Here is a 26,585-nt window from a genome sequence, read left to right as displayed (position 1 = left end):
AATCTATGTTTTTTCATTTGTGAGGCTAATCCTTGTTCCTCTGTATAGGAACCTGTTCTTGGCTCCGAGGCTGGATGTTTCGGAACCGAAACTTTTTCGGAGGTCTTTTTAGGCTCCGAAGAAACCTTTGTAATTTTCGGCGTGGTGGTGTCTGGGTGCCGAATTTGTTTGGTGCCGCTGTCACCGTGCTGAGATTTCTCAGAGCCGATGTCTCGGGTCCGAGATTGCTGTGAGGCGGTATCTCGACCGGAGTCGGATGACTTCGACACCAGCGTGCCCTTTTTCGGTGCCTTGGCTCGGTCACCGCTTTTTTGGGTTAAGCCATGGCCTGTTGGCGGTGGCATCCCCTGGGCTTTAGTGCTTTCCTCGTGAGTTTTTGTTTTCGACGTCTTACTCACGGTTTTCGGCGTTTCCTCGGGATCGATCTCCTCAGAGTCCGACTCCTGGGTGGAGAATGTTTCTTCCTCCTCCTCGAAACGCTCTTGTCCTGTCGGCGCCGACGCCATTTGCAGTCTTCTTGCTCTTCGGTCCCTGAGTGTCTTCCTGGACCGAAAAGCTCGACAGGCCTCACAAGTATCCTCCTTGTGTTCTGGTGACAAACACAAGTTACAGACCAGATGTTGATCTGTATATGGATACTTGTTATGGCATTCTGGACAGAAGCGGAATGGGGTCCGTTCCATCAGCCTTGAAGAGACACGTGGCCGGGCTGACCAGGCCCCGACGGGGATGGAAGAAAACCCCGAAGGGCCACCGGAGCTCTTCTTAATTCGGTGTCGATCTGTTGTAACTAACCCGATACCGAACGCAAACAATACCGACGATTTTTCATAGATTCTAACTAACTTTCCGACCCGAAACACGGAGCGAAAAGGAACACGTCCGAACCCGATGGCGGAAAAAAAACAATCTAAGATGGAGTCGACGCCCATGCGCAATGGAGTCGAAATGGGAGGAGTCCCTCGGTCTCATGACTCGAAAAGACTTCTTCGAAGAAAAACAACTTGTAACACTCCGAGCCCAACACCAGATGGCGGGATGTGCACAGCATGTGTATCTGCAGCTACACATGCCATCGAACATATATATATATATATATATATATAGAGAGAGAGTCTTTACCTTCTTTGCAAGAAAAAGACTGCACTCTGGAACACAAGGAATCCCTGTTTTATTATAAACAACGCTCGACATAGAAACGTGTTTTAGCTGTTCAGTCAACCATAAAGCGCCATGTTTAGAACGATTTATATACTCCTCGTGATACCAATTAAACCGACATAGAGATAATACTTCCAAATGTTGTCAAATTATGAAATAAAATTCACGGATCACTTCAAAATACTACAAATGTAAAATCCAGCTCTATTCAGCCGCTCATGCAGTCAGAATTGTGTTTATATTACAGCATAATTACTTTCAAAGGCATCCAATTAGATTAAACTAATAACCACATAAATCCACAGTTAGAAGTAAGTGTTAATTAAACATCTATTCTCCCCTTCGGATGCCAGTTAAAGTCCACTGATAATGTTCCAACGCATAAATACTGCATTGCGCTGCTGAACACAAAGTCAAGTGCTGAATTCAAAATATCACACAGTCTTACTGTTCCCTCGCTCGGCAAAGTTGCCAACGCGGTCCAGCTCCAAGCATCCTCAATGTCCAGAAACACAAGGTCTCGCACAGTGTCAGTCCCTGCCAAAAGTAGCACTATGACTCCCCGGGTTGAACTCTCCTTTCTGTCTCCGCCGACACTTTCCTCTGAATAGTCCCAGAGGAACGTATTGAGCGTTGTTTATAACATAACAGTGATGCCTTGCACTCCAGAGTCCAAACTATTTTCTTGCAAAGGAGGAAAAGAGTCTTTGTGTTTAGAGGCGCTTATGGTAGCGCCTTTGTATCTGCACCACCAGTGATCAGGATTCACGCCAGCAAAGCTGCAATCCCTGTTGGAACATGTTGAGGTTTGCAAGCCCCCAAGCACTGCATCGGACTCATCAGGGGCCAAGGTATAATGGTGCTTCCTCTTCTTTTTTTTTGAGACACCAGGGATTTGTTTGCTTTTGACTCTACTGAGGCTCATTTTTAGTGCAAGGGTGGCAACCTCCTGAGCCTGGTGCAAATGCAAGGCGGAAACAGGAGAAGGGCCTATGTTGTTTAGGATTGTAACTGAGACCACCCTTAAGAACCTAGCATAGACTCGCTGATGCAAGGCTCTGGAGTCACCAAAGCAACAAGGAACTATGGCCCCCAGACATGCGCCCTGGGAGGAAGATGATCAAGGTCATTTGGTGCAACAGGTTCACAGCACAGTAATCAGAGGGAGAGACTGGCGCAACCCTTCAGTGCAACAGTGGCTGTGGACGTTCACTCCGAGAGTAGGAGCTAGGTTCAAAAAGACAATGAAAAGGAGTCCCTAGAGCAGTGCAAGTCTTGATCCCAAAGAATCCTCTGATGCTGGGTGCTTCATGCTGTTCCCATGGAATGTGACAAGAGGGTTCAGCTGTAACAAATCATCCAGTCCAGCAAGAGGCAGTACATGGCTTAGCGACCAGGTGCTTTTACCTTCCAATGAGTTACTTGCATCACCTATGCAGAGACAGTGAGGGCAACCTTTACACACATGTGGCAGGGTCCATGAGAGGGATGCCTTGGTACCTTAGCGGCAGAAGGAATGCTCAGCATGGGGCACAAGGAAAGAGATCCTGTAATTAAGCAAATCATCTGCAATGAGATGAGGCATACGCATGGTGATATTAGTTTGGAAAACTCAAGCTACCGTTGAAAAACAAGATCTACAACTTGTCTGTTTATTAAGGACTTTGTAAAAAGTTTTAAATTAAGCTTACCTGTTTTGTTCTCTCTCGCAGTCCTTTGTCTTCATAATGGGGGTGGTTAGTTATGGTCCTTCCTGTACACAGCTTCACCCCTGCTAAAAGTTGCATACTCCCTGCAAACACCACATTTCTTGGAGTGGTTGCCCTAAATAGACAGTGAAAAATCTAAGGTTTTGCTTAACATTTTCACATGTTGAAAAACATACAACAATATTCAGTGCAAGATACATAACCTTTTCCCCCATCTTGTGGCCCTGCTTTGACTCATAGTATATTATGTGCTCTATTTGAGCTCTGAAAGTCATAATCGTCCAACTTTGAACCAGACAATGTATCTTTCCATTCAGGTGCCAGAAAGTGGTCATGCCTTAGATAAAACCCTACTCTGATGTAAAGTCTATACTTTAACTTGATGGATTATGTCTACACAAGCAGGCATAACCTGCTGCAGTTCACCCCAAATATCGTCATACAGTATTTTTTAGAGAGATGCTTAATAAATGAACAAAATCAAAAATAGCCACTCACGATTGTCCAGTGGTTTCACATACTGTGCCAACTTCGGATGATGGAGAAACTGACTCTTAGACCTAACACACTGGGATTGTAAGTTTCTGGCACAGTAGTTCCCTTATTATGCTTTTTTCGTGAAACTGGGGAATCCATTAATTTATCACTGAAGATTGAGGGAGCGGCTACTCTTTTTTTAATGATGCACAGGCAGTGCGCTATCTAAGAGGGTTTCAACCTACATTATCTAAGTTGCTTAAAACTGTCCCACGGTTATACCTTTTTTTCATTCCCCGGCAACAGTCCTGTCTGCAAGTCTCACTCCACTGGCATTAAACCCTTCCCTGCCATATCAAACTAGTGAACTACCAGTAAGCTATTATGAAGTGCATAGAGATACGTAACATAATATTTGTAGGTCAAGAACACGTTAAGACCTTGGGGCAGCTGGGTGCTGAGAAACAGATGTTTGTTCTCAATGGTAATCAATTTATGAAACTTGAAAGGATGAAAGGTTAATTGCCACTCTGGGCTTTAAACTTGTAGTCACAGGTTGAGATAAAACACAGATTCTTCAATCAATCAATCAATCAATCAGGTTTTACAAAGCCGTCTAATCACCGGATAGGTTATCCAGGCGCTTGCAGGTCCCGGAGGCTTATTCGAACACCCAGGTCTTGAGGGCCATTCAGAATTCTGGAAGTGAGGTGATGGTCCGGACGTGTGTGGGGAGGCTGTTCAAGGTTTTGCTGCGATGTGAGAGAAGGGCTTCAGTAGATGCAGGCAGTATGGGCACGTGAAAGGGAGGCAGAGCGTAGTCTTCTCGACTGTTAGAAGTTCAGGCGGTGCTTAATGTAAGCGGGTCCTTGGTTGTGTAGAGCCTTGTGTGCATGGGTAAGCAGCTTGAATTAGCATCTCTTCTGTATGGGGAGCCAGTGGAGTTGCCTGAGGTGGAATGTGATGTGCGTTTGTAGGGGAAGGCCGAGGATGAGTCTTGCTGCAGCATTCTGTATGGTCCGAAGTCCCTTTAGGAGGTGCACGGAGATTCCTATGTAAAGGGCGTAGCCATAGTCCAGCCGGCTGGTGATGAGGGCCTGTGTCACGGTGTGTCTCGTGTGTAGAGGTAGCCACTTGAAGATCTTATGTAGCATGTGCAAAATGAGGAAACAAGTGGAGATGGCGTTGATCTGTTCATAGTGAGCTTGCTGTCAATGATGATTCTGAAGTTTCTGGGGTAGTCAGAGGGAGTGGATGTGGGTCCTAGGTCTGATGGGCAACATGAGTCATTCCATGTGTTTTCTGCTGTTTCCAAAGATCAGTACCTCCGTCTTGTCTGCGTTCAGCTGCAGGCAGTTGTTCTTCAGCCAATCAGTGACGCTTGTCATGCATCTGTGGAAGCTGGTTCTGGTGGTGGTGGGGTCGTCAGTGAGAGAGAGAATTAGTTGGATACTGTCTTCGTAGGAAATTATGTTGAGACTGTGGGATCTGACGGTGTTGGTCAGCGGGGTCATATGTGTGCTGAAGAGGGTGGGGCTGAGGGATGAGCCATGGGGGACTCCGCAGATTATCTCCTTGGTTTCGGAGATGAAAGGTAGATCTTCTGGGTTCTTCCGGTGAGGAAGGAGGTGATCCACCTGAGCGCGTCCCCTTGGCTGTCGATGTTGTGGTCTTTCGATCAGCATGTGGTGGAATATGGTGTCAAAGGCTGCCGAGAGGTAGAGGAGGATCAAAGCTGCTGTTTGTCCTCAGTTGAGGAGGGTTCAGATGTCGCTGGTGGCTGCGAAGAGGGCAGTTTCAGTGCTGTGATTGCTGCAGAAGCCCGATTGGGAGGCACCAACTGGTTCTGCTCCAGGTATGTCTTGAGTTGCTTGCTGATGATCTTTTCCAGTACCTTCGCTGGGAATGGGAGCAGGGAGATTGGCCAGTAGTTTTTGGGTTCGCTGGGGTTGGCAGATGGTTATTGAGTAGTGGTCTGACTTTGGCATGTTTTCAGCCGTGGATGCTTTAATCCACTGAGCCACCTGACCTGGCATGTCATGTTATAGTCTGAAGGCACAAGTGTCAGGAAAATATTCCAGACCGGTTTATGAAACATCAGTGCAAACAGGCAGAAACATGTGGGGTATGTTAAATATGACACCACAGTCGCTTTCTTCTGTTGGCGTGTGTCATTGACACTGAGCATATGGGATAGAAAACTGACACAACAAACCCCTCTATGGAATAGGAAATGTTTGATACATACCACCTGCCGCCATGCATTGGACACGTGGGTTACAATAGGCATAGCAAACTTGGGAGCTATCTGGCAGGGACTGAACATTAATTTGTTCTTCGGTCAACAAACTCATTCTGATTTACACAAAACGTAGGCCCTCATTATGACATTGGCGGTAAGTACCACTTAATGCCATGCTGACTGCTGCCAACATACTGCCGCCGCCGCGGATCACCGCTACCCATATTATGACACACACATAGCAATCCGTCACTATACAGCCACACACACAAGTCCGCCAACCCAAAGGTCAGTGATAAACTGGCAATAGCAAAACCCACACCGTTACGCCAACAGAACTACGCCCACAACATTATGACCCACGAATCACCGCGGTCAGACATTCAATGGCGGTAAATCATTGGCGCTACATACCGCCGTGCTCAAAATACACACACACATACAAAACACCACCACATTGGACAATTCAAACTACACACACCTGACACCCATACACACACCCACACCACTATAATACACACACCCACAGTACCCACAACCCTTTACGAATACAAACAAGTGCCACAAGAGAGATAGCAAGACTACAGACAAGACCACAGCCACACACCATCACCTATACACCATCCACACACCTTACATCACACACCCCAACACATCACCCCACACACCCTCACCCACGCCACTCACACTGCACCCATGGCACCACAACGGCACGCCAGATTCCCTGAGGAGGAGCTGAGGGTCATGGTGGAGGAAATCATCCAGGTAGAGCCACAGCTATTCGGATCACAGGTGCAGCAGACATCCATTTCCACTGCCACCACTGAGCAGCCGTCACCGCCGGCGGGCAGTGTGTAGTCCTGCATCCATGGGCTGTTGTGCGGCCTGGGCCCTGCAAATCCTGTGAGTCTGACACCCAGGTGAGAGACTGTGACCTTGCACTCCCCAAGTTCTGCCTCACTAGGCACAATGCCCCCTCCAGAACCAGTGGAAGAAGCCATCCACTCACCCCATCCTTCCCAGGATGAAGCACACTGGGCATAATGCCCCCTCCAGAACCAATGGAAGAACTCACCCACTTGAGAGACTGTGGCCTTGCACTTCCCAGGACCAAGCAGTGGGCAAACCACCCACTAAAGAGACTGTGGCCTTGCACTCCCCAGGACCAAGCAGTGGGCATGTAGCCCCCTCCAGGACCAGTGGCGTTGTACCATCTTCCGGTTGAGGTGCCCCTCCATTCCCTGTCCCCCTGAGGTGCCTGTGTATTTTTGACCTGATGCCCCTGCAGTGTTCTCTCGGTGTTGTTGCAGGAGTGAGGTGGGGCCTTGGCCTATGTGATGTGGTCCTGTGGCCCACGGACATTGAGGACTGGGCAGTGTCCCTACATTTGTAAATATGTACAGGGAGTGCAGAATTATTAGGCAAATGAGTATTTTGACCACATCATCCTCTTTATGCATGTTGTCTTACTCCAAGCTGTATAGGCTCGAAAGCCTACTACCAATTAAGCATATTAGGTGATGTGCATCTCTGTAATGAGAAGGGGTGTGGTCTAATGACATCAACACCCTATATCAGGTGTGCATAATTATTAGGCAACTTCCTTTCCTTTGGCAAAATGGGTCAAAAGAAGGACTTGACAGGCTCAGAAAAGTCAAAAATAGTGAGATATCTTGCAGAGGGATGCAGCACTCTTAAAATTGCAAAGCTTCTGAAGCGTGATCATCGAACAATCAAGCGTTTCATTCAAAATAGTCAACAGGGTCGCAAGAAGCGTGTGGAAAAACCAAGGCGCAAAATAACTGCCCATGAACTGAGAAAAGTCAAGCGTGCAGCTTCCACGATGCCACTTGCCACCAGTTTGGCCATATTTCAGAGCTGCAGCATCACTGGAGTGCCCAAAAGCACAAGGTGTGCAATACTCAGAGACATGGCCAAGGTAAGAAAGGCTGAAAGACGACCACCACTGAACAAGACACACAAGCTGAAACGTCAAGACTGGGCCAAGAAATATCTCAAGACTGATTTTTCTAAGGTTTTATGGACTGATGAAATGAGAGTGAGTCTTGATGGGCCAGATGGATGGGCCCGTGGCTGGATTGGTAAAGGGCAGAGAGCTCCAGTCCGACTCAGACGCCAGCAAGGTGGAGGTGGAGTACTGGTTTGGGCTGGTATCATCAAAGATGAGCTTGTGGGGCCTTTTCGGGTTGAGGATGGAGTCAAGCTCAACTCCCAGTCCTACTGCCAGTTCCTGGAAGACACCTTCTTCAAGCAGTGGTACAGGAAGAAGTCTGCATCCTTCAAGAAAAACATGATTTTCATGCAGGACAATGCTCCATCACACGCGTCCAAGTACTCCACAGCGTGGCTGGCAAGAAAGGGTATAAAAGAAGGAAATCTAATGACATGGCCTCCTTGTTCACCTGATCTGAACCCCATTGAGAACCTGTGGTCCATCATCAAATGTGAGATTTACAAGGAGGGAAAACAGTACACCTCTCTGAACAGTGTCTGGGAGGCTGTGGTTGCTGCTGCACGCAATGTTGATGGTGAACAGATCAAAACACTGACAGAATCCATGGATGGCAGGCTTTTGAGTGTCCTTGCAAAGAAAGGTGGCTATATTGGTCACTGATTTGTTTTTGTTTTGTTTTTGAATGTCAGAAATGTATATTTGTGAATGTTGAGATGTTATATTGGTTTCACTGGTAATGAAAAATAATTGAAATGGGTATATATTTTTTTTTGTTAAGTTGCCTAATAATTATGCACAGTGATAGTCACCTGCACACACAGATATCCCCCTAACATAGCTAAAACTAAAAACAAACTAAAAACTACTTCCAAAAATATTCAGTTTTGATATTAATGAGTTTTTTGGGTTCATTGAGAACATGGTTGTTGTTCAATAATAAAATTAATCCTCAAAAATACAACTTGCCTAATAATTCTGCACTCCCTGTATATACGTTTGGATTTTGATGCACTTATTCCTAGTATTTTGTTGTAATACACTCACTTTCTTCAAATCATTCTGTCCTTGCATTATTTCTGAGGGGTACGGGGTGAATATGTAATGTTACTGCATCTGTTTGTGTGCGTGGTGTTGGGGGTGTTGCGTGTGTGTGTCACTCTCTTTTTCCTACCCCCTCCCTTGTGTGCTAGGCGGCAGAACTCATCGTGGTCGTCTTCGCCGGCATTGATGTTCATAATGCAGCAGAAGATAGACGAGCATGGGGAATATGTGCAGCTCAGGCTCCATGGGGTCATGGTTGTCCCTGAGTCTCCACAGGTGAGTCCTGTGACTTCTGAGATCTGTTTCCACCAGGCTTTTGATGTCGTTGGTACCGCCCCGGAAAAGGTGGCGGATAGGCCAGTCATAATAGTGTGGGCGGTACATTATCTTCCGCCTGGCTGTTGGCTGTTACCGCTGTGGTGCTTGTTGATTCCGCCGTGGCGGTCGGTGTGTTAAAGTGGCTGTTTGTCTGAGTGGTTTCTGCCGTGGTCATAATTCAATTTTTGTTACCGCCGGCCTGTTGGCGGTATTACCGCCGCTTTATCACCGACCGCCAGGGTTGTAATGAGGGCCCTAGTTCTGTAAGTACTTGCAGCTGAGCCGTGCTCTCTAAGGCCACCACACGAAACTAACAGTACTGCCAGGATACAGTCCCCTAAGAGTCAAACATTTTGACGGGACTCCGATGTGAAGGGGGAACATTGCAGAATTACTGCTCCTTAGTTATCAATGCCACTGACAGATATTCTTCATCACCAAACAAATGAGAGCACTGGATTGGCTACCTAAATGACATCACTGGTAAGGCTGACCCAGCTGAAATACTTGCACACCACTAACTTCCCTGCAGCTGTGGCATGCTGATAAACTATTGGTTCCCTTTTGCTTCCAAAATGCTGAACACGAGCCGATTTGTTCCCCGTGATCTGGACATGCCCGAGAAGTACACGGTGCTGGCGGGCGGGTGCAAAATTACTGTCCCTAGTGCTGGGGAGACCTGACACCCAGGAGGGTCTCCTGGGGGTCCAAGGACCTTGGCGACACTAGAGGAGAGCGCGCCTCGGTGGGGCTAGCCACAGTAATTGCCAAGAAGTATATCACACGGGGGGAAGTCCCCAAACCTCCAACAATAGTGCAGTGGTGCAAGGCGAAGGACTGGTGTGCTCCACAGGAGCCCGTTTATATTGCTGGGGGTTGCCACGTACACACAAGAGAATCTGTGATACGCAGTGGGATTGCTATGGTGTAGTGAGTAGCTGATGCGATAAGAATTGTTGGAAAGTCTAGATTGTCGTAACGGTAGCACATGCGATCTGTAACAGATGCTTGTTATCATCATTACCTTTATTTGGTATAAAAAACAAGGGTGCTTTATAAAATATGGCATCTTAAAATTAACACCCAAATACTTCTAACCAGAGTTTGCTATCGATGCACACTCACCAAAAAATTACTCCTGCCAATGAGGTAGAGGAATGCAAACTCGGACTTGTAGGAAGCAAAACAAACTGTCAAACACCTTCACTTTTATGCATTCTCTACTATAATAAGCGCCTTACAAAAGCATCAGCTCTTCTGTAGGATACAGATGTATAAGAAGAGAAAATGTGTGAATAATTCGTAATGCAAGGCAACTGTTGCCTCCCAATCACAAACGATTTCTGCCTAATCAATTTCTAGTATTCCTAACACCAGGCGCTGCAAAAATCTTATTTGAAACGTGTGCAGATGTTCAAGTAATGTGCCCTTGGCCTGTTACCTCGCACTAGGAGCGTGGATGAATTTCACCAGAGAATGCCTGTCATCTTTCTTCACAGGGGATGTGGCTAGTAAACTCCATGTGAATATTCTCACAGGACCGGGCTCCGCAGCTAAGGGGGCAGCTGTTCCACAACAGAGGCCGAAGCCTAATCGTCCTATAGCTACATTAAGGGCAGTTGATGTTAACAGAGCAGCTTATGCTTTTTGAGGATTCCATAAAGACATGTTTGATAATTGGTGTCTCTAATCTAAGGTCTGTAGAAAGACAAGTCCCACTTTTATCAAAACTACGACTACTAACCAGGGTACTGCACTTTAGATGGTGGCAATTTAGAGTACAATTATCGAAAAGAAGACAGACTGAAGACAAAAAGCACATTCAATGGCGTTTGCAGAACAAATGTTACGAATTAGAGCCACACACACAACCACACAATACATTTAAATGTACACAGAAAAAGATTACCGCTGTGTTAAGTCAAATCTCTTTTTCATTTTATTGGACTAACTGAAAATAATACAATAAATGGTCTAAAACTCGCATGCTTTGGAAGTAACACTGAACACCCCATAGCGCAAAATGGTCTAGATCACTGCTCTAATGCCATCTGAAAGTTCTTTGCCAATGTTCAAGCTTATGCAAGGCACCATCTTTTAATTTTGCTTGCAGTTAGTCCACAAAAGATTTTATATCCCGATACCTAGTTTTGAGGTCTGGCTAGAGAAATACCGATCTGGTGTCAACACAATAAAATAAAGAATGGGCTTAGGGTCATGCCCCTATAGCTAATGTTTGATAGTAGTGTATAACACTTGGATCAGACCACAGGTGTAATGAGCAGTTTAAGCATTTTAGTTTTCTTTCCAAAAAAGAACCCATCTACGGGGAACTGTGCTATGTACATTGCAGCATGAATGAGAACAAGACCCCAAGGTGTGCTTCATATGCCTTCTGCAAAAACAGTTTCCAGGAGGAATAGCACCTGAAATTTTCAATAAAATCATAACTAATGGCTGATCTGTGAAAGTCTTTAGTGCAAAGATGCCCCTCACGTTTCACTGGTTTTCAGGCCGGCCCGTTTACAGTCTTTCTTCTCTTTCCATAATGGTGTACTGGATTGTGAGAAAAAATTCTTCTCTTAAAATGGATGTTAACATGGGCAATTTGTGAGCACATTTTCCTCACAATTATTGGGGATCCACTGCATGCCAAGAGGAATTCCCTCATCTAAAATGGGTGCATGATGACTGCGCCTCCTGCAACAGCTTTACATGCTGCTCCACAAGCTCCTGCTATTAGCGCTGGTGGGAGTGGACTAGCTGGGCATAGTACTCTGTCGGCAGCTGGCTGTGCACCTCATATCAAACAAGAGGTGCTCACTTGAGTCGAAGGTAGTGCAAGGGCAAGGGTGCCTGAAGGGAAACCTTCTACCATAATGCCCCTGAACAATGTGTCACTCTGGTTTCCTATTGGTTGAAAAACTGCCACACTTATGCTTCTATTAGGTAGGCCCGCCAGCACCAAAAAATCATTTTGGTGCAAGTGGACTCTACAAACCTATTTAATCCAAGTCTAAAAGTGTACAAACAAATACCTGTGTTACAAATGTTCCCTTTCTGTAGGGTCACCTCGAAATGTTAGGTCTTTTGCTGAATCCTATTTTTGCTGGCTATAGAACTCTGTGCACTTTACCCCTGCTAACGAGGGGTAAAGTGTGTGAGATCCTCCTTTCAACGTGGTAAAATTGGTACACTCCTGATTGGCATATTTAACTTACCTACAAGCCCCTAGTATATGGTACCCACAGGTACGCAGGGCCTGCAAGTTAAATGTCACTGGTGGGCTACAGCACTCATTGTGCCACCCACTGCAGTGACAACGCAAACATGACTGCAGGCATGACACTTCAGTCTGGCTGTGCTGTTTTAAACAGCCAATTCACCCTGTCAAAATAAACCCTTTTGACATGTCTAAAACATACTTTTAAATATTAATAAGTCCCCCCTAAGGTAGGCCCCTATTGCCCATAGGCTAGGGTAAATGATATTTAAACAGAGGACATGTAGAAGGTCAAAGTTCTTCATGTCATTACAGCGAAAAAACATAAAAGCTATTTTCACTATAGCAAGGCTGGCTGCTTCCACAGGAAAACACTGGATTACATTACCAGACTGGTAACAGCTAGAGAAATATTTCAAGCACTCTTTAATGGTTAAACAAAATCCAATTTAGAGGTAAAGTCATATTTTGTCTAACCATTCCAGAAAAGAAACTTCAAAAAAGTTACCTTTTGCCTGTCTAAAGCCTCTGAAAGCCTTGCTTTAAGTATTCAACTGTCACCAGGCAACGTGATGGCTTCCCTGTAGGGAAATATGAATTGCTCCAGGGACAGGGACAATGAGCCTCCTCCTTGAAAGCAAAGTCAGGGGGCTGAGCTCAGACCCTTGGTGCACTTCAAACGTACCTCCCCTGTAACTGGCAGATGTAGCTCACACCTGGGCCTGCCTCCCCTTTTGCCCTTCTAGTCAGTCAGATACCAACCCCAGTGGGAGTGAGTGCTGCCCCAGAATTGGTTTAGGGTGACCAATGGAGTGCATAATTTCTGACCTAACATGTTGTTTTGCTTTCTGTGTGGATTCTTACTTCGGGCATGCAACACTGTGCTTTTTTGGGCCACACATGAAATATGTACCTATTATGAGTGTATATGTGAGTTAATTTGACTGTCTGGTCAGCTAGACATGGATAACAGCTATATGTTTTGTTTTCTTATTATATGTTTGGCTGTTTCTTTCTTTTTAAAAGAAAATCTTACTGATATACATATAGGCAGTACATTTAACTTACTGTAACCATGTTATATGCAAAAAACATGTTGGCTCCAGTACTGGTTTTATTAAAATGGTAATAACATGATTTTTAAAATAAAACATTGACTGACCACTGGGGTGGGTCTTTGAGCACCCTCTTTGACATAAGAGGATCAAATCCTGCTCGAATGTCACATCCTGCTTGACAGCCCTGCTGGTGTTGTACATCTGACCCTATAATAAATGTGTACACTGTTCCAAAAAGAGAATATTATCAATGAGGACGAGAAAGTAAGACTGTAGGAACGGTCTTGTAGGAGTGCCCTCAAGCATCACAAGAGGATGCTAGGCATCATCATTGGGCTAACTCCTCGCCAGACCGGCACTGCAATGTCTGACGGGCCACCACACTCAGGTAGTGGCTCTTCAACCGGAAAATGGTTCTGCAGGTCAAATTAAATCCGCAGAACGTGCTGACAGAGGAGAAAAGGAGAGAGAAGGATATATAAAATTGGCTATGAGCACCTGATAACTGATTTTAATGCTGAGGGTCAGGCCAAGGTTAAAAACAAGTAGGAGTATCCAGGGAATAATGTCTCCTATACTCCTAAAAGAAGGAAAGGAGGGAAGAGTCTTCCCTCCTAACACTGGGTCGACATGTTTCGCGCCTATTCGGTCAGGGATTGATCCACTGGCGCTTCATCAGGACCGTTTAGTTATAACTTCTCCTTCATATAATGGAATACCAAAAACAAAAACAAAAAACAAACAAAAGCCGTAAATGCTGGGAGGTCACTTACAGGCTGCGGACCATTCGTCACAGTCAGTCTAATAGAAAGTCGCCCATCCCATGTAAGGAAAGGGCATGAATGAATCATTCAGGGCACGCATCCTCGGGTAGGCGCACTGCATGCCATTACGAAGTTCAATGAACTCACCTTGGTTATGAGGTTTACGCGTCCCTATGATGCCCTTTCCTTACATGGGATGGGCGACTTTCTATTAGACTGACTGTGACGAATGGTCCGCAGCCTGTAAGTGACCTCCCAGCATTTACGTCTTTTGTTTGTTTTTTGTTTTTGTTTTTGGTATTCCAATATATGAAGGAGAAGTTATAACTAAACGGTCCTGATGAAGCGCCAGTGGAGCAATCCCTGACCGAATAGGCGCGAAACATGTCGACCCAGTGTTAGGAGGGAAGACTCTTCCCTCCTTTTCTTCTTTTAGGAGTATAGGAGACATTATTCCCTGGATACTCCTACTTGTTTTTAACCTTGGCCTGACCCTCAGCATTAAAACCAGTTATCAGGTGCTCATAGCCAATTTTATATATCCTTCTCTCTCCTTTTCTCCTCTGTCAGCACGTTCTGCGGATTTAATTTGACCTGCAGAACCATTTTCCGGTTGAAGAGCCACTACCTGAGTGTGGTGGCCCGTCAGACATTGCAGTGCCGGTCTGGCGAGGAGTTAGCCCAATGATGATGCCTAGCATCCTCTTGTGATGCTTGAGGGCACTCCTACAAGACCGTTCCTACAGTCTTACTTTCTCGTCCTCATTGATAATATTCTCTTTTTGGAACAGTGTACACATTTATTATAGGTTCACGTATAGGGAGTAAGTACACTGGACCAGATCAATCTCCCAGTCCTCCTTGTTGAGTTAGTTGTACATCTGACACCTGGAGCGGCCTTCAACTGAGGGAAACAGAATGCCAAAACACTTAGTGGGTATCCACTGCCTGATTACTGGAAGCTCAGCTTTGATTTTAGCAGACGTTTGTCTCTGAGTTCATTGGGGGTACAGGGACTGTGTAAAACTAGATTTTAGTGGTAGATGTGGGAGACATTAGGCTTACCATAGTACACACACACACACACCCCTCTTGCCCCCCCACCCCACCCACACACTCTCAGAACCCTAGTTCAGTGTGGCTGAAGTCTTTGGCCAGCTTCAAAATGCCTAGAGTAGGAAGGGGTAGCCCAGGTAACCCCACTGGTCAGGATCTCTCCAGGGCTCACTGTCACCCATTAGCACATGGCAGGCTTAAATGGGTCTCCTCCAGGCACCCACTTCAGAACACTCATGGACCTGTGGAAGATCAGAAGAGAACTGCGCTTACTGTCTGAGGCGTGACAACGCCCAGCACACTGGACCTGCTGTCCCTCTTATGCCCATGCCAAAAAGGCTTACCTCTTGATAAAGCTACAGTGATACAGCAAGCTCAGAAGACCTTTTCCACAACTACCCAGCCGATCAGTGGCAACCAGACCTGCACTGGACTCTGCCTGCAACCCTGTGACTCAGTCTTTAAGTGCCTCCCGTAAGGTGCTGTAGGACTTTGGAAGTGAACTCCTGTGGTGGGCTGGAACTTAAGGACCAAAGTCAGCAAGTAAAATACTTGACCAGGACGAGCCTTGGTAGTGTATCTGACATGCGCTCAATCAAGGTCATCATTAAATTGTGCCTTCATCCTGTTCTATTATGACCACTGACTATCATTGGCACGTAGGGCTTCTTCAAGGTATTTCTACTTAAAACTTCAAAAATTCACATCTCCGATTTCCCTATTAGGTTTTTGTCATTTTGGTGTCATTTTGTTGATTAAATTTTACGATATTTTTCTAAATCATTTTCGGATTTTTATTGTTTTGCATTTCGACTTTATTACTGTTTTAGTACTGCATAAATACTGCACACATTACATCAAAGCGAAATCTGTCTACATAGTGCCATCGCTACCAGTGCGTTAACCTCAGGTTTATTTATTGACTTTAGTGGTTCACCCTGACAAGGATTGTAATTATTGTTTGAGGATGGTACTTATCCCCCTCGATTAAAAACCCAATTTCTTACATTCTGTTTTTTTCAAAGCTCGCACAACTGCTGTGTTCAAGATATAGTTTGTGTGACATGAGCAATCACTTTAGATACACAAAGATACTAAGAAATACATTACAGATGCAAACAGCATGAATAAGTAATTAACCTAAATCAAATGTTATGTGTTAAACATTCCAATGCACGAAAAAAAATGGAGATTACATTATTTACTACTGACATGTCAAAATGGTACTCTGTCTTAGGCACATTCAAGTGTAATGTGATATATGTTTCCATTTCTACAGAATGCTTCTCAAAAAAGAAAATAGGGAACATTATCTGCCACAGGATTTAGAGCTCTGGAAGGAGAGTCACACATTCTATTCAGTGTACACTAGCCCATATTTTGGAGTTATTTTCCTTTCTTTATGTCAAACCCACTTAGCAACTCCATGTTTAGCCCTCCAACATACATGAAAACATTTCTATTCTACTCAAAGCTGTGTTTAACATGTGAACTGTGATGTATCTCAGGGAAAGCTGGTGGTGGTTGACTTGCTATGTAGGACAAGCTGTAAACCAGAATGAACCACAAGATTACTGGCCCAATGTTCTAAACCATGATTGGAAACCAGTAATCAATCAGTGTTTTTACTAGTAAGTTTAAAGACAAAGGTATAGGGCTTCATAGGGACCCATTTCAGAGCCTATTATTAATTGCTACCAGGTTGGGGACCTGGCCCAATTCAAGGTCTGGGCAAGACTTCGTTTTTACCACTTAGTTAATTTTTCAGCTGTTTTTTAAATGAAACGACTAACTCAACCCGATGGCCCAGCACTTTACATGAGCACCAGTTACATTATACCATGTCACATGCATTGTTTATAGGCAGGGGAGAGTAAATGATTTGCCAGAATTACAGGATGTTGAGCGGATGCTGAGACTCGAAGATGAATCCTCAGTTCCACAGTCAGCAGCTGTAACCGTAATTCCAGATCCTGGATAGAGGTAGGGAGCATGGTAGGCAAAAGGCGCATAAAAGCTCGGCTTGTTCTGGGCTCCAGTTTCCAGCAGGACCTCAAGCTGAGTGGCTTGACTACCTCCATGTGCCAGTATTGAATAAAAACACTATGGCCCTCATTACAACATTGGCGGTAAATCCCGCTTACTGCCGTGCAGAAGACCGCCAACACACTGCTGCGGCGGCGGAATTCCGCTACAGCTATTACGACCCACAGCCCGGAATCCGCCAAAATCCAAACACCCACACAAGTCCGCCACACCAAAGGTCAGTGATAAAGTGGCGATAACAAAACCGACACCGTCACGCCAACAGGAATACGCCCACACTATCACGATACACGAATCCACGCGGCGGTCTTTCAACCGCGGTATTCCATTGGCGGTGCACACCGCCGCACTCAAAATACACACACATTTACAAAACACAACCACATTGGACAACTCAAAATACACATACCTGATACACATACACACACCACACCCACACACCCAATCCAATATAAAACACACACTCACATCACCCACAAACCCCTACGACAAAAATTGAGATAGAAGCCCAGAGAGAGACACCACCATCAACAACACTAGCATTCACAGGCACACAACACTATCACTCACACAACATCCACGCACCTCAGACAACACACACAAGCACATCCCCTCACACATCACAACACACACCACATCACACATCACCCACACCACAGCACCGCAAAGACACCCCAGGTTCTCTGAGGAGGAGCTCAGAGTCATGGTGGAAGAAATCGTCTGGGTAGAGCCACAGCTATTGGGATCACAGGTGCAGCACACCTCCATAGCTAGGAAGATGGAACTATGGCGCAGAATCGTAGACAGGGTCAACGCAGTGGGACAGCATCCAAGAACACAGGATGACATCAGGAAGAGGTGGAACGGCCTACAGGGGAAGGTGCGTTCCGTGGTCTCATGACACCAGATTGCAGTTCAGAGGACTGGCGGTGGACCGCCACCTCCTCCCCCACAACTTACAACATGGGAGGAGCAGGTCTTGGCTATACTGCATCCTGAGGGCCTCGCAGGAGTAGCAGGAGGAATGGATTCTGGTAAGTCAAATCTTAACTATTACATCCCCCACCCTACCTGCATGCTATCACTTATCCCACCCTCACCCTCACCCCCATCACTCCAACACCTCACAAATGTCCCACTATCACAACCCACACATCCCAACACCAAGCCCTGCATGCAACACCAAAGCATGAACACCCATCACCAAAGCATGTCCACTACAGATACCCACACAGATCCCCAAACCAATTATCACACAAGGTCCTACACAAGAATGCAAGCACTGGAGTACAGGCTCACCCACCCATTGCACACGATGGCACACACAGATGCAATAATCATGCCTTTACACCCCTGCAGGACCCCTACCCAACGTCACCGGACAGGAGGTTCCAGACATCGCCCACTCCCCCCACAGAAGAGGCCCACAGTGATGACAGCAGCTCTGTCCAACTGGATCAAGATGACCAGCCCGGCCCATCTGGGACCTCGGGACAGTCGGTTCCCCTGACACTGGCACAAGCCACCACAGAGCCTTCCCCCCAGAAAACACCAGCACAGCACCCACCCAGTGGGTCCATCCCTCTGTCCCCAGGACACGTCAAGCAGCAGAGTGTCCACCACTACAGGGAACCCAGGCAAACCCACCAACCCAAGAAAATCAGGGACCTGGGGGCAGTGGCAGTGGGCACACCGTTCAGGGGACAGAGGCACAAGAAAACAGGGGAATTGGGAGGACTGCTGTGCGACAGGGGGAGGACAGACCCAGGGAACCAACTCTCCACGAGGCCCTCTCCAACATCATGGGAGCGTACCATCATTCCCAGGAGACGATGGCAACGTTACTGGGCAAGTTTCAGGAGACCCAGCGGCTGCAGGAGGACCAGTATCTGGGGATCAGGGAGGAACTTAAGTCCATCAACACCACCCTGGTCACCATCGTAGGGGTGCTGAAGGACCTTGTGAACACCAGGAGGGACACTTTGGCACAACAAGGGGCCCCTGACACTAGCCTGGATGATGAACAGCCCACCACCTCCGCCGGCGCTAGTGGACAGGAGGCACCGCCACAGGACCACGACACCAGCACCCCACCCCCTGCAGAGGGAGAACCACCCCTCAAACGATCCCTGAGATCCAGGACAAAGACAGAGAACAATGCCAAGACCCCCGCCAGGAAATGAGACCCCCCCTGAAAGTCATCCTTCTGTCCCACTTCGTCATCCTGTCCATCCATCAACTGCCCTAGCTCCACTTCCTAAGCCCCTTTGGACAATGCACCTGTGACACAAATAGACTGGACTCTGCCATGGACAATCTTCCACCATCACCCCTGCCCATTTTACAACCCCCTCCACTATTTTGCACTGAAATAAACACCCTTGAATCACAAAACAAGCTGGAGTCAGTCTGTGCTTTCACAAATATGTATTTGCAATAACTATGGAATATAGCAATGCCGATTGTATTGTCAACATACCGATGTAAATAGCTCTAGTCCATGAGGTAATATAGCAGAGGTCACACAGTGGGACCCACATCTATGAAATGGAAAGGCAAAGTGACAAGTCAAGGTCCATACACTGGGTGAAAGTTACAGACATATGATGGGTCTAACAATTATATGAGAGGTGTGAGGCAGTGACATCTTCTTACCTGTGTCTCACTGGAAGTATTGCTGGATAACGTTGTTTCTGTTGTCGATATCCTCTTCTTCTGCCTCCTCTTCATCACTGTCCACAGGCTCCACAGCTGCCACAGGACCCCCATCTGGACCATCCTCCTGCAGAAAAAAGGCACCTGTTGTCGCAAAGCCAGGTTGTGCAGCATACAGCAGGCCACGATGATCTGGCACACCTTCTTTGGTGAGTAGTAGAGAGAACCACCTGTCATATGGAGGCACCGGAACCTGGCCTTCAGGAGGCCGAAGGTCCTTTCGATCACTCTCCTTGTTCGCTCATGTGCCTCATTGTAGCGTTCGTCTGCCCTTGTCCTGGGATTTCTCACTGGGGTCAGTAGCCATGACAGGTTGGGGTACCCAAAGTCACCTGCAAATGTCGAGGGACAACTGTTAAGACACACACTAACCCTTGGGGACAACCCCAGACCCAGACAACTATTCACAGGGTATAGGGTCCTTCTCCTCACCTATTAGCCACACACGGTGCCTCTGGAGTTGCCCCATCACATAAGGGATGCTGATATTCCTCAGAATGTAAGCGTCATGCACTGAGCCAGGAAACTTGGCATTCACATGGGAGATGTACTGGTCGGCCAAACACACCATCGGCACATTCATTGAATGGTAGCTCTTCCGGTTTCTGTACACCTGTTCACTCCTGCAGGGGGATACCAAGGGCACATGTGTCCCATCAATGGCACCTATAATGTTGGGGATATGTCCCAGGGTATAGAAGTCACCTTTCACTGTAGGCAAATCCTCCACCTGAGGGAAAACAATGTAGCTGTGCATGTGTTTCAGCAGGGCAGACAACACTCTGGACAACACGTTTGAGAACATTGGCTGTGACATCCCTGATGCAAAGGCCACTGTCGTTTGAAAAGACCCACTTGCCAGGAAATGGAGTACTGACAGGACCTGCACTAGAGGGGGGATTCCTGTGGGATGGTGGATTGCTGACATCAGGTCTGGCTCCAACTGGGCACACAGTTCATGGATTGTTGCACGATCAAGTCTGTAGGTGACTATTACATGTCTCTCATGCATTATCGACAGGTCCACCAGCGGACTGTACACCGGAGGATGCCGCCATCTCACCACCTGCCCCAGTAGACGTGCCCTATGGAGGAAAACACCGAGCATAGAGTCAGCCAACACTGAGGTATTACTACATGTCATTAGCAAACATTTGTAAATCCGCAATGTGCCTGTTACTGTGTGTTGCGAGGCCTAGATAGGTGTGACGCAGTTAATATTAATGCCATGTGGCCCCCTGAATTGCGGCTGCCTAACCTGTAAGGTGGGATAAGGGGATATGAGGTAACTGCGCTGGCGTTCTACACCGTCGTGGTAGGCGGTCGAAGACCGCAGCGCAATCCTGCATTGGTTAACATTGGACCCTATGGGTCCCAGGAGCCAATGACGATGTACGCTGGCGGTGACGGTACGCACCGGCACAGACGTGACCGCCATTTTCTGTCTGTTCACTCACTTGATGCCTGACCTTCGACAGGAGAGGACCTACACTGCAAGTGCTGGTGTGACCTCAGTCTGGAAGCGACGAAGGCTCATGTGTCTTGGGAAAGGGCCCCTGCCTTCACTTCGGAGGAGTTGGAGAAGTTAGTGGATGGGGTCCTCCCCCAGTACGCGCTGCTGTACGGTCCTCCAGACAAACAGGTGAGTACACTGTGAGCATGCTGCATGGGCAATGCCTGTTTGGAGTGGTGTGGATGGAAGATACAGGGAGGGGGGGGGGGGGGAGACTGAGGCCTGCATGTGCGGACGGGTGGGAACATGGGTACGTGGGTCAATGAGTATGACAGTCCGGACGGGTAATGATTTTCCTTTCCCCCTGTACTATTCCTCTAGGTCAGCGCCCACCATAAGAAGGATATTTGGCGTGTCATCGCCAAGGACGTCCGGACCCTGGGGGTCCACCATAGACTGAGCACCCACTGCCGTAAAAGATGGGAGGACATTCGCCGCTGGAGCAAGAAGACGGCGGAGGCCCAGCTGGGGATGGCCTCCCAACGTGGGAGGGGTGCCCACTGCACCATGACCCCCCTGATGTTCCGGATCCTGGCGGTGGCGTATCCGGAGTTGGATGGGCGCTTGAGGGTATCACAGCAGCCACAAGGGGGTGAGTACCGTCACATCCATCTGACTCTGCGCGCATTACGAGGTGTCTGGGTGGGGGAGGTGGGCAGTGGGTTAACCTAGGCCAGAGCAAGCTTTGTACGCAAGGACCCTTTGTGAGGCAGGCTATGTGGCACCCCAAACCCACCAGTGGTAAGAGCCATCTACACCTAGTCAGGCTCCTGTGACTTCCATGTGTGCAGCAATCGGGCATAGGCGTTGTACCCCATGGGCATGTGATTAATCTAGGAACTCTAAGTGCATGGCGTAGTGCAGAGGGCTGCTGTGTCTGTAGGGTCCGCCAGCGGTAGTGGTATTGCATGCACTGAACATGTCTTTCTTCTGTCTTTCCCCCACCCTTTTTGTGGACTCCTTGTTCTTGTGTGCAATAGCATCATCAGGCGGAGGAGCAGTGGAACCGGAGCAGGAGGGAGCTGCATCCCACTTGGCCCTGGAGGGCGAGACAACGGAGTCTGAAGCCACCAGTGGGGCAGAGGGCGAGGGGAGCTCCACGGCGGGGACAGTAGGTGACATCAGCGACTCCTCCTCTGATGGGAGCTTCCTTGCAGTGGCAGGCCCCTCTGTGCCCCCTGCATCAACAGGTACAGCCGCCACCCCCCGTACCAGCACTGCCCTCCCAGCAGCCCCTCAGCGTGTGTCCGGTGGGCGCTCACCCAGGAGGGTGGGCATCTCCTTCGCACAAGGCACATCAGGCCCTGCCCCAGTCAGCCCTGCTGCCCTCAGTGAGGAGGCTATTGACCTCCTGAGATCCCTCACTGTTGGGCAATCTACCATTGTGAATGCCATCCAGGGTGTCGAGAGGCATTTGCAACAAAAAATGCATACCCTTGAGGGCATTCATTCTGGCCAGGCAGCCCAACAGAGAGCATTTCAGGCTCTGGCCTCAGCACTGATGGCAGCCATTGTCCCTGTGTCCAGCCTCCCCCTCCAACTTCCTCCACTCAGACCCAATCCCCTGTACCTCAGCCTATCCCAAGCACACCATCAGACCAGCATGCACACATCTCATCACACAAGGGTGGCTCTGGCAAACATAAGCACCACACATCCCACAGGCACTCACACAAGCATCATTCCCATACAGACATACCAACATCCACTGCCTCCACTGTGTCCCCCCCTCCACGTCGTCCTCCTCCCTGCTTGTCTAGTCTCCACTCACAACTGCATGCACAAAATCTTCAGCCACTACCTCCATCACCAGCACGCCCATCACCACACACCGCTCACGTGCACTCACCACCCCCACTACCATTCACACATCCCCTGTGTCTTCTACCAGTGGTTCTGTGAGCCCTCCTCCCAAAGTACACAAACGCAGGCACACACCCACCCAACAGCCATCCACTTCACAACAGCCTCCAGCCCATGCACCTTCACCCAAATTCAGCAATCGTACACCTCCTACAACCACTACCTCTTCCTCCACTCCCAAACCCACTCCATCTACCCATCCCAGTGTGTAAAAAAAAAATTCCTGGCTAACATTGACCTCGTCCCTACACCTACCCCCCCCACACCGTCCGTCCCCTAGGGCCAGGATTTCCAGGTCCCAACCCAGCACCTCGGCCACCACATCACCGGGCACAGTGGTCCCAGCAACAGCGGGCTTTTGTAGTGCGCCAAACATCAGGGCAGCCAGTGTGCCACGGAGCGGGGGTAAGGACATTCCGCCACCTGCTAAAGTAAAAAAGTTGCCCACATCCCAGAGGGAGAAGGCGAAAACACCTGCCACCAAGGGCTCAGGGAAAACAAAAGGGAATAGTGGCAAGACAGCTGCGCCACCATCCAAGGTGGGGAAGAGCCAGAAAATCAAGGGCAGGTCAGGAGAGGGCATGGTGGCACCGCCTATGGGACCAGTGTCACACCTTCTGTCCACGTCAACGCCAACCAGTACGGCAGAGAAGATCACCACCTGCACCGCCACATGCACTACCACCAGCACTGCAGTCCCTTAGCCCGCCACCAGCACCGCAGTCACTGAGCCCGCCACCACCATCGCCACCATAGAGCCCGCCACCACAGAGCCCGCCACCAGCACTGCCACCACAGAGCCCGCCACCAGTACGCCTCCACAGAGTCCGCCACCAGCACCGCCACCACAAAGCCCGCCACCAGCAACGATGCCACAGAGGCCGCCGCAAGCACCGATGCAACAGAGTCCGCCGCAAGCACCGATGCCACAGAGGCTGCCGCAAGCACCGATGCCACAGAGGCTGCCGCAAGCACCGATCCCACAGAGGCCGCCGCAAGCACCGATCCCACAGAGGCCGCCGCAAGCTCTGCCAGCGGCCCCGCGATGTCCTGAGCCAGTGGCACCACCGCAGACATGGCTGCCATCCCCAGTGGTCAGTCGACCGAGCCTGGTGGTCAGTTCTAGGAGCCTGGGCAGCTTCCATGATGCAACACCTTCAATGGAGAAAGGCATCCATTACTTCTGTCCTTGGCAGGATGAATCACTCTGGGCACAAAGCCTCCTCCAGAACTAGTGGAGTATCACATCCACTACCTCTGTCCTTGGCAGGATGAAGCACTCTGGGCACCAAGCTCCCTCCAGAACCAGTGGAGTATCACATCCACTACCTCTGTCCTTGGCAGGATGAAGCACTCTGGGCACCAAGCCCCCTCCAGAACCAGTGGAGAAAGACATCCACTACCTCTGTCCTTGGCAGGATGAAGCACTCTGGGCACAAAGCCCCCTCCAGAACCAGTGGAGACTGTTATCCACTTAAGAGACTGTGGCTTTGCACTCCCCAGGATAATGCAGTGGGCAACCTACCCACTGGAGAGACTTGAGAGACTGTGGCTTTGCACTCTTCAGGATGCAGCAGTGGGCAAACCACCCACTGGAGAGACTTGAGAGACTGTGGCTTTGCACTCCCCAGGATGCAGCAGTGGGCAAACCACCCACTGGAGATACTTGAGAGACTGTGGCGTTGCATTCCCCAGGATAAAGCAGTAGGCAACCCACCCACTGGAGCGACTTGAGAGACTGTGGCTGTGCACTCCCCAGGATGCAGCAGTGGGCAAATCACCCACTGGAGAGACTTGAGACTGTGGCTTTGCACTCCCCAGGATGCAGCAGTGGGCAAACCACCCACTGGAGAGACTTGAGAGACTGTGGCTTTGCACTCCCCAGGATAAAGCAGTGGGCAACCCACCCACTGAAGAGACTTTAGAGACTGTGGCTTTGCACTCCCCAGGATGCAGCAGTGGGCAAACCACCCACTGGAGAGACTTGAGAGACTGTGGCTTTGCACTCCCCAGGATGCAGCAGTGGGCAACCCACCCACTGGAGGGACTTGAGAGACTGTGGCTTTGCACTCCCCAGGATACAGCACTGGGCATGGAGCCCCCTCGTGGAGCAGTGGTGTCGTGCACTCATCCGGCTGAGGTGCCCCCCCTCCCCCTGAGGTGCCTGTTTCATTTCGATCTGATGCCCCTGCAGTGTTCTCTCCGTTTGATGTCTGGTATCGAGTGTGGGCCTCGCCCATGCATTTTGGGCCCAGTGGTCCACTAACAATTATTGGTGCACTATCCGGACTTGTGTAGTTGGTGTACATATTTGTATATACTGATTTTTTAAATTGCACTATCTGATTTTTATTGATTACATTCGTTCAAATCAATTCCTTTTGTCCTTGTGTTACTGAAGGAGGGGTGGGGGGTGTATATGTAATGTTGCTGCATGTATTTGTGTGTATGGTGTGGTGGGTGAGGGTGGGGGTGTTGCGTGTGTGTGTCACTCTTTTCCCTCCCACCTCCCCTGTGTTGTAGGTGCAGTACTCACCGTGGTCGTCGCCGCCATCTTTGTTGCTCCTCATAGAGGAGCAGGAATACCATTGCAGGGAGTATTTGGAGTTCTGGCTGCATGGCGTCCTGGTTCCTCGTGGGGTGTGGAGAGGTGAGTGTTTTCCCTTCCAAGTCCGGTTTCCGCCATGTTTTTGTTCGCGTTGGTTTCGCCCCAGAAAAGGTGTCGGATTGGCCTCTCATAATAGTGTGGGCGGTACATTGTGTTCCGGCTGTCTGTTGGCAGTGACCGCCGCACTGTTTGTTTGTACCGCCGTGGCGGGCGGAGTGTTAAAGTGGCTGTCTATGTTGGCGGTTTCCGCCACGGTCGTGATTCCATACTTTTTTTCCGCCGGCCTGTTGGCGGTATAACCGCCGCTTTAACACCGACCGCCAGTGTTGTAATGAGGGCCTATATTTGTTGAGTTGATAATAATCTGGATATTTTAATGGTTATGCTGCCATGTCATTCCTTGCGCTGGCAAATGAATCCACTTTTCAATGAGCCATTGCCCCTAAAGGGAATAGCTGTGGCTCAGTCCAGTTACTCTTTAGATCTGATATCTTGGTGAAATTATCAAGTATCTTAACCATTTTCTGGACAGTTCTGATTTCAGAAAGAAGTTTGGAAACAATATCATACCTATGCCCAACTAACCTGTCTAAATTGGCTGGGATCCCAGTGGGGCTGTTCTTCTCATTTCCCTGTTACAAAATTTTAAAAGATCTTACATTCTTTTCTGTACCTTATCCATTCAAATCCCCACCAACACACCTCTCAAGAAGTTCAGAGCTCCATCACAGTTATCGTAGCTAGGTTTGCATCATATAAGTATTCAATAAAATATATAAAATGGTTATGCACACTACTGAGCTTTTTAAAAAATCT

General features: G+C 48.4%; 1 protein-coding gene across 1 annotated transcript in view; it reads right to left on the bottom strand.

The window, feature by feature from the left end:
* DPY19L3 (dpy-19 like C-mannosyltransferase 3) overlaps positions 1-26,585 on the bottom strand; it is a 482,898-nt gene that overhangs the window by 39,537 nt on the left and 416,776 nt on the right. Inside the window, exon 17 of the mRNA XM_069217640.1 lies at positions 2,853-2,985. Coding sequence (XP_069073741.1) covers positions 2,853-2,985 — 133 coding nt within the window. The remainder of the gene's footprint in view (positions 1-2,852; positions 2,986-26,585) is intronic.

Source organism: Pleurodeles waltl, chromosome 12, assembly GCF_031143425.1.
Source record: "Pleurodeles waltl isolate 20211129_DDA chromosome 12, aPleWal1.hap1.20221129, whole genome shotgun sequence".
Taxonomy (NCBI): domain Eukaryota; kingdom Metazoa; phylum Chordata; class Amphibia; order Caudata; family Salamandridae; genus Pleurodeles; species Pleurodeles waltl.
The sequence above is the reverse complement of the archived record's forward strand: the minus strand, read 5'-3'. Positions and strand labels throughout refer to the sequence as shown.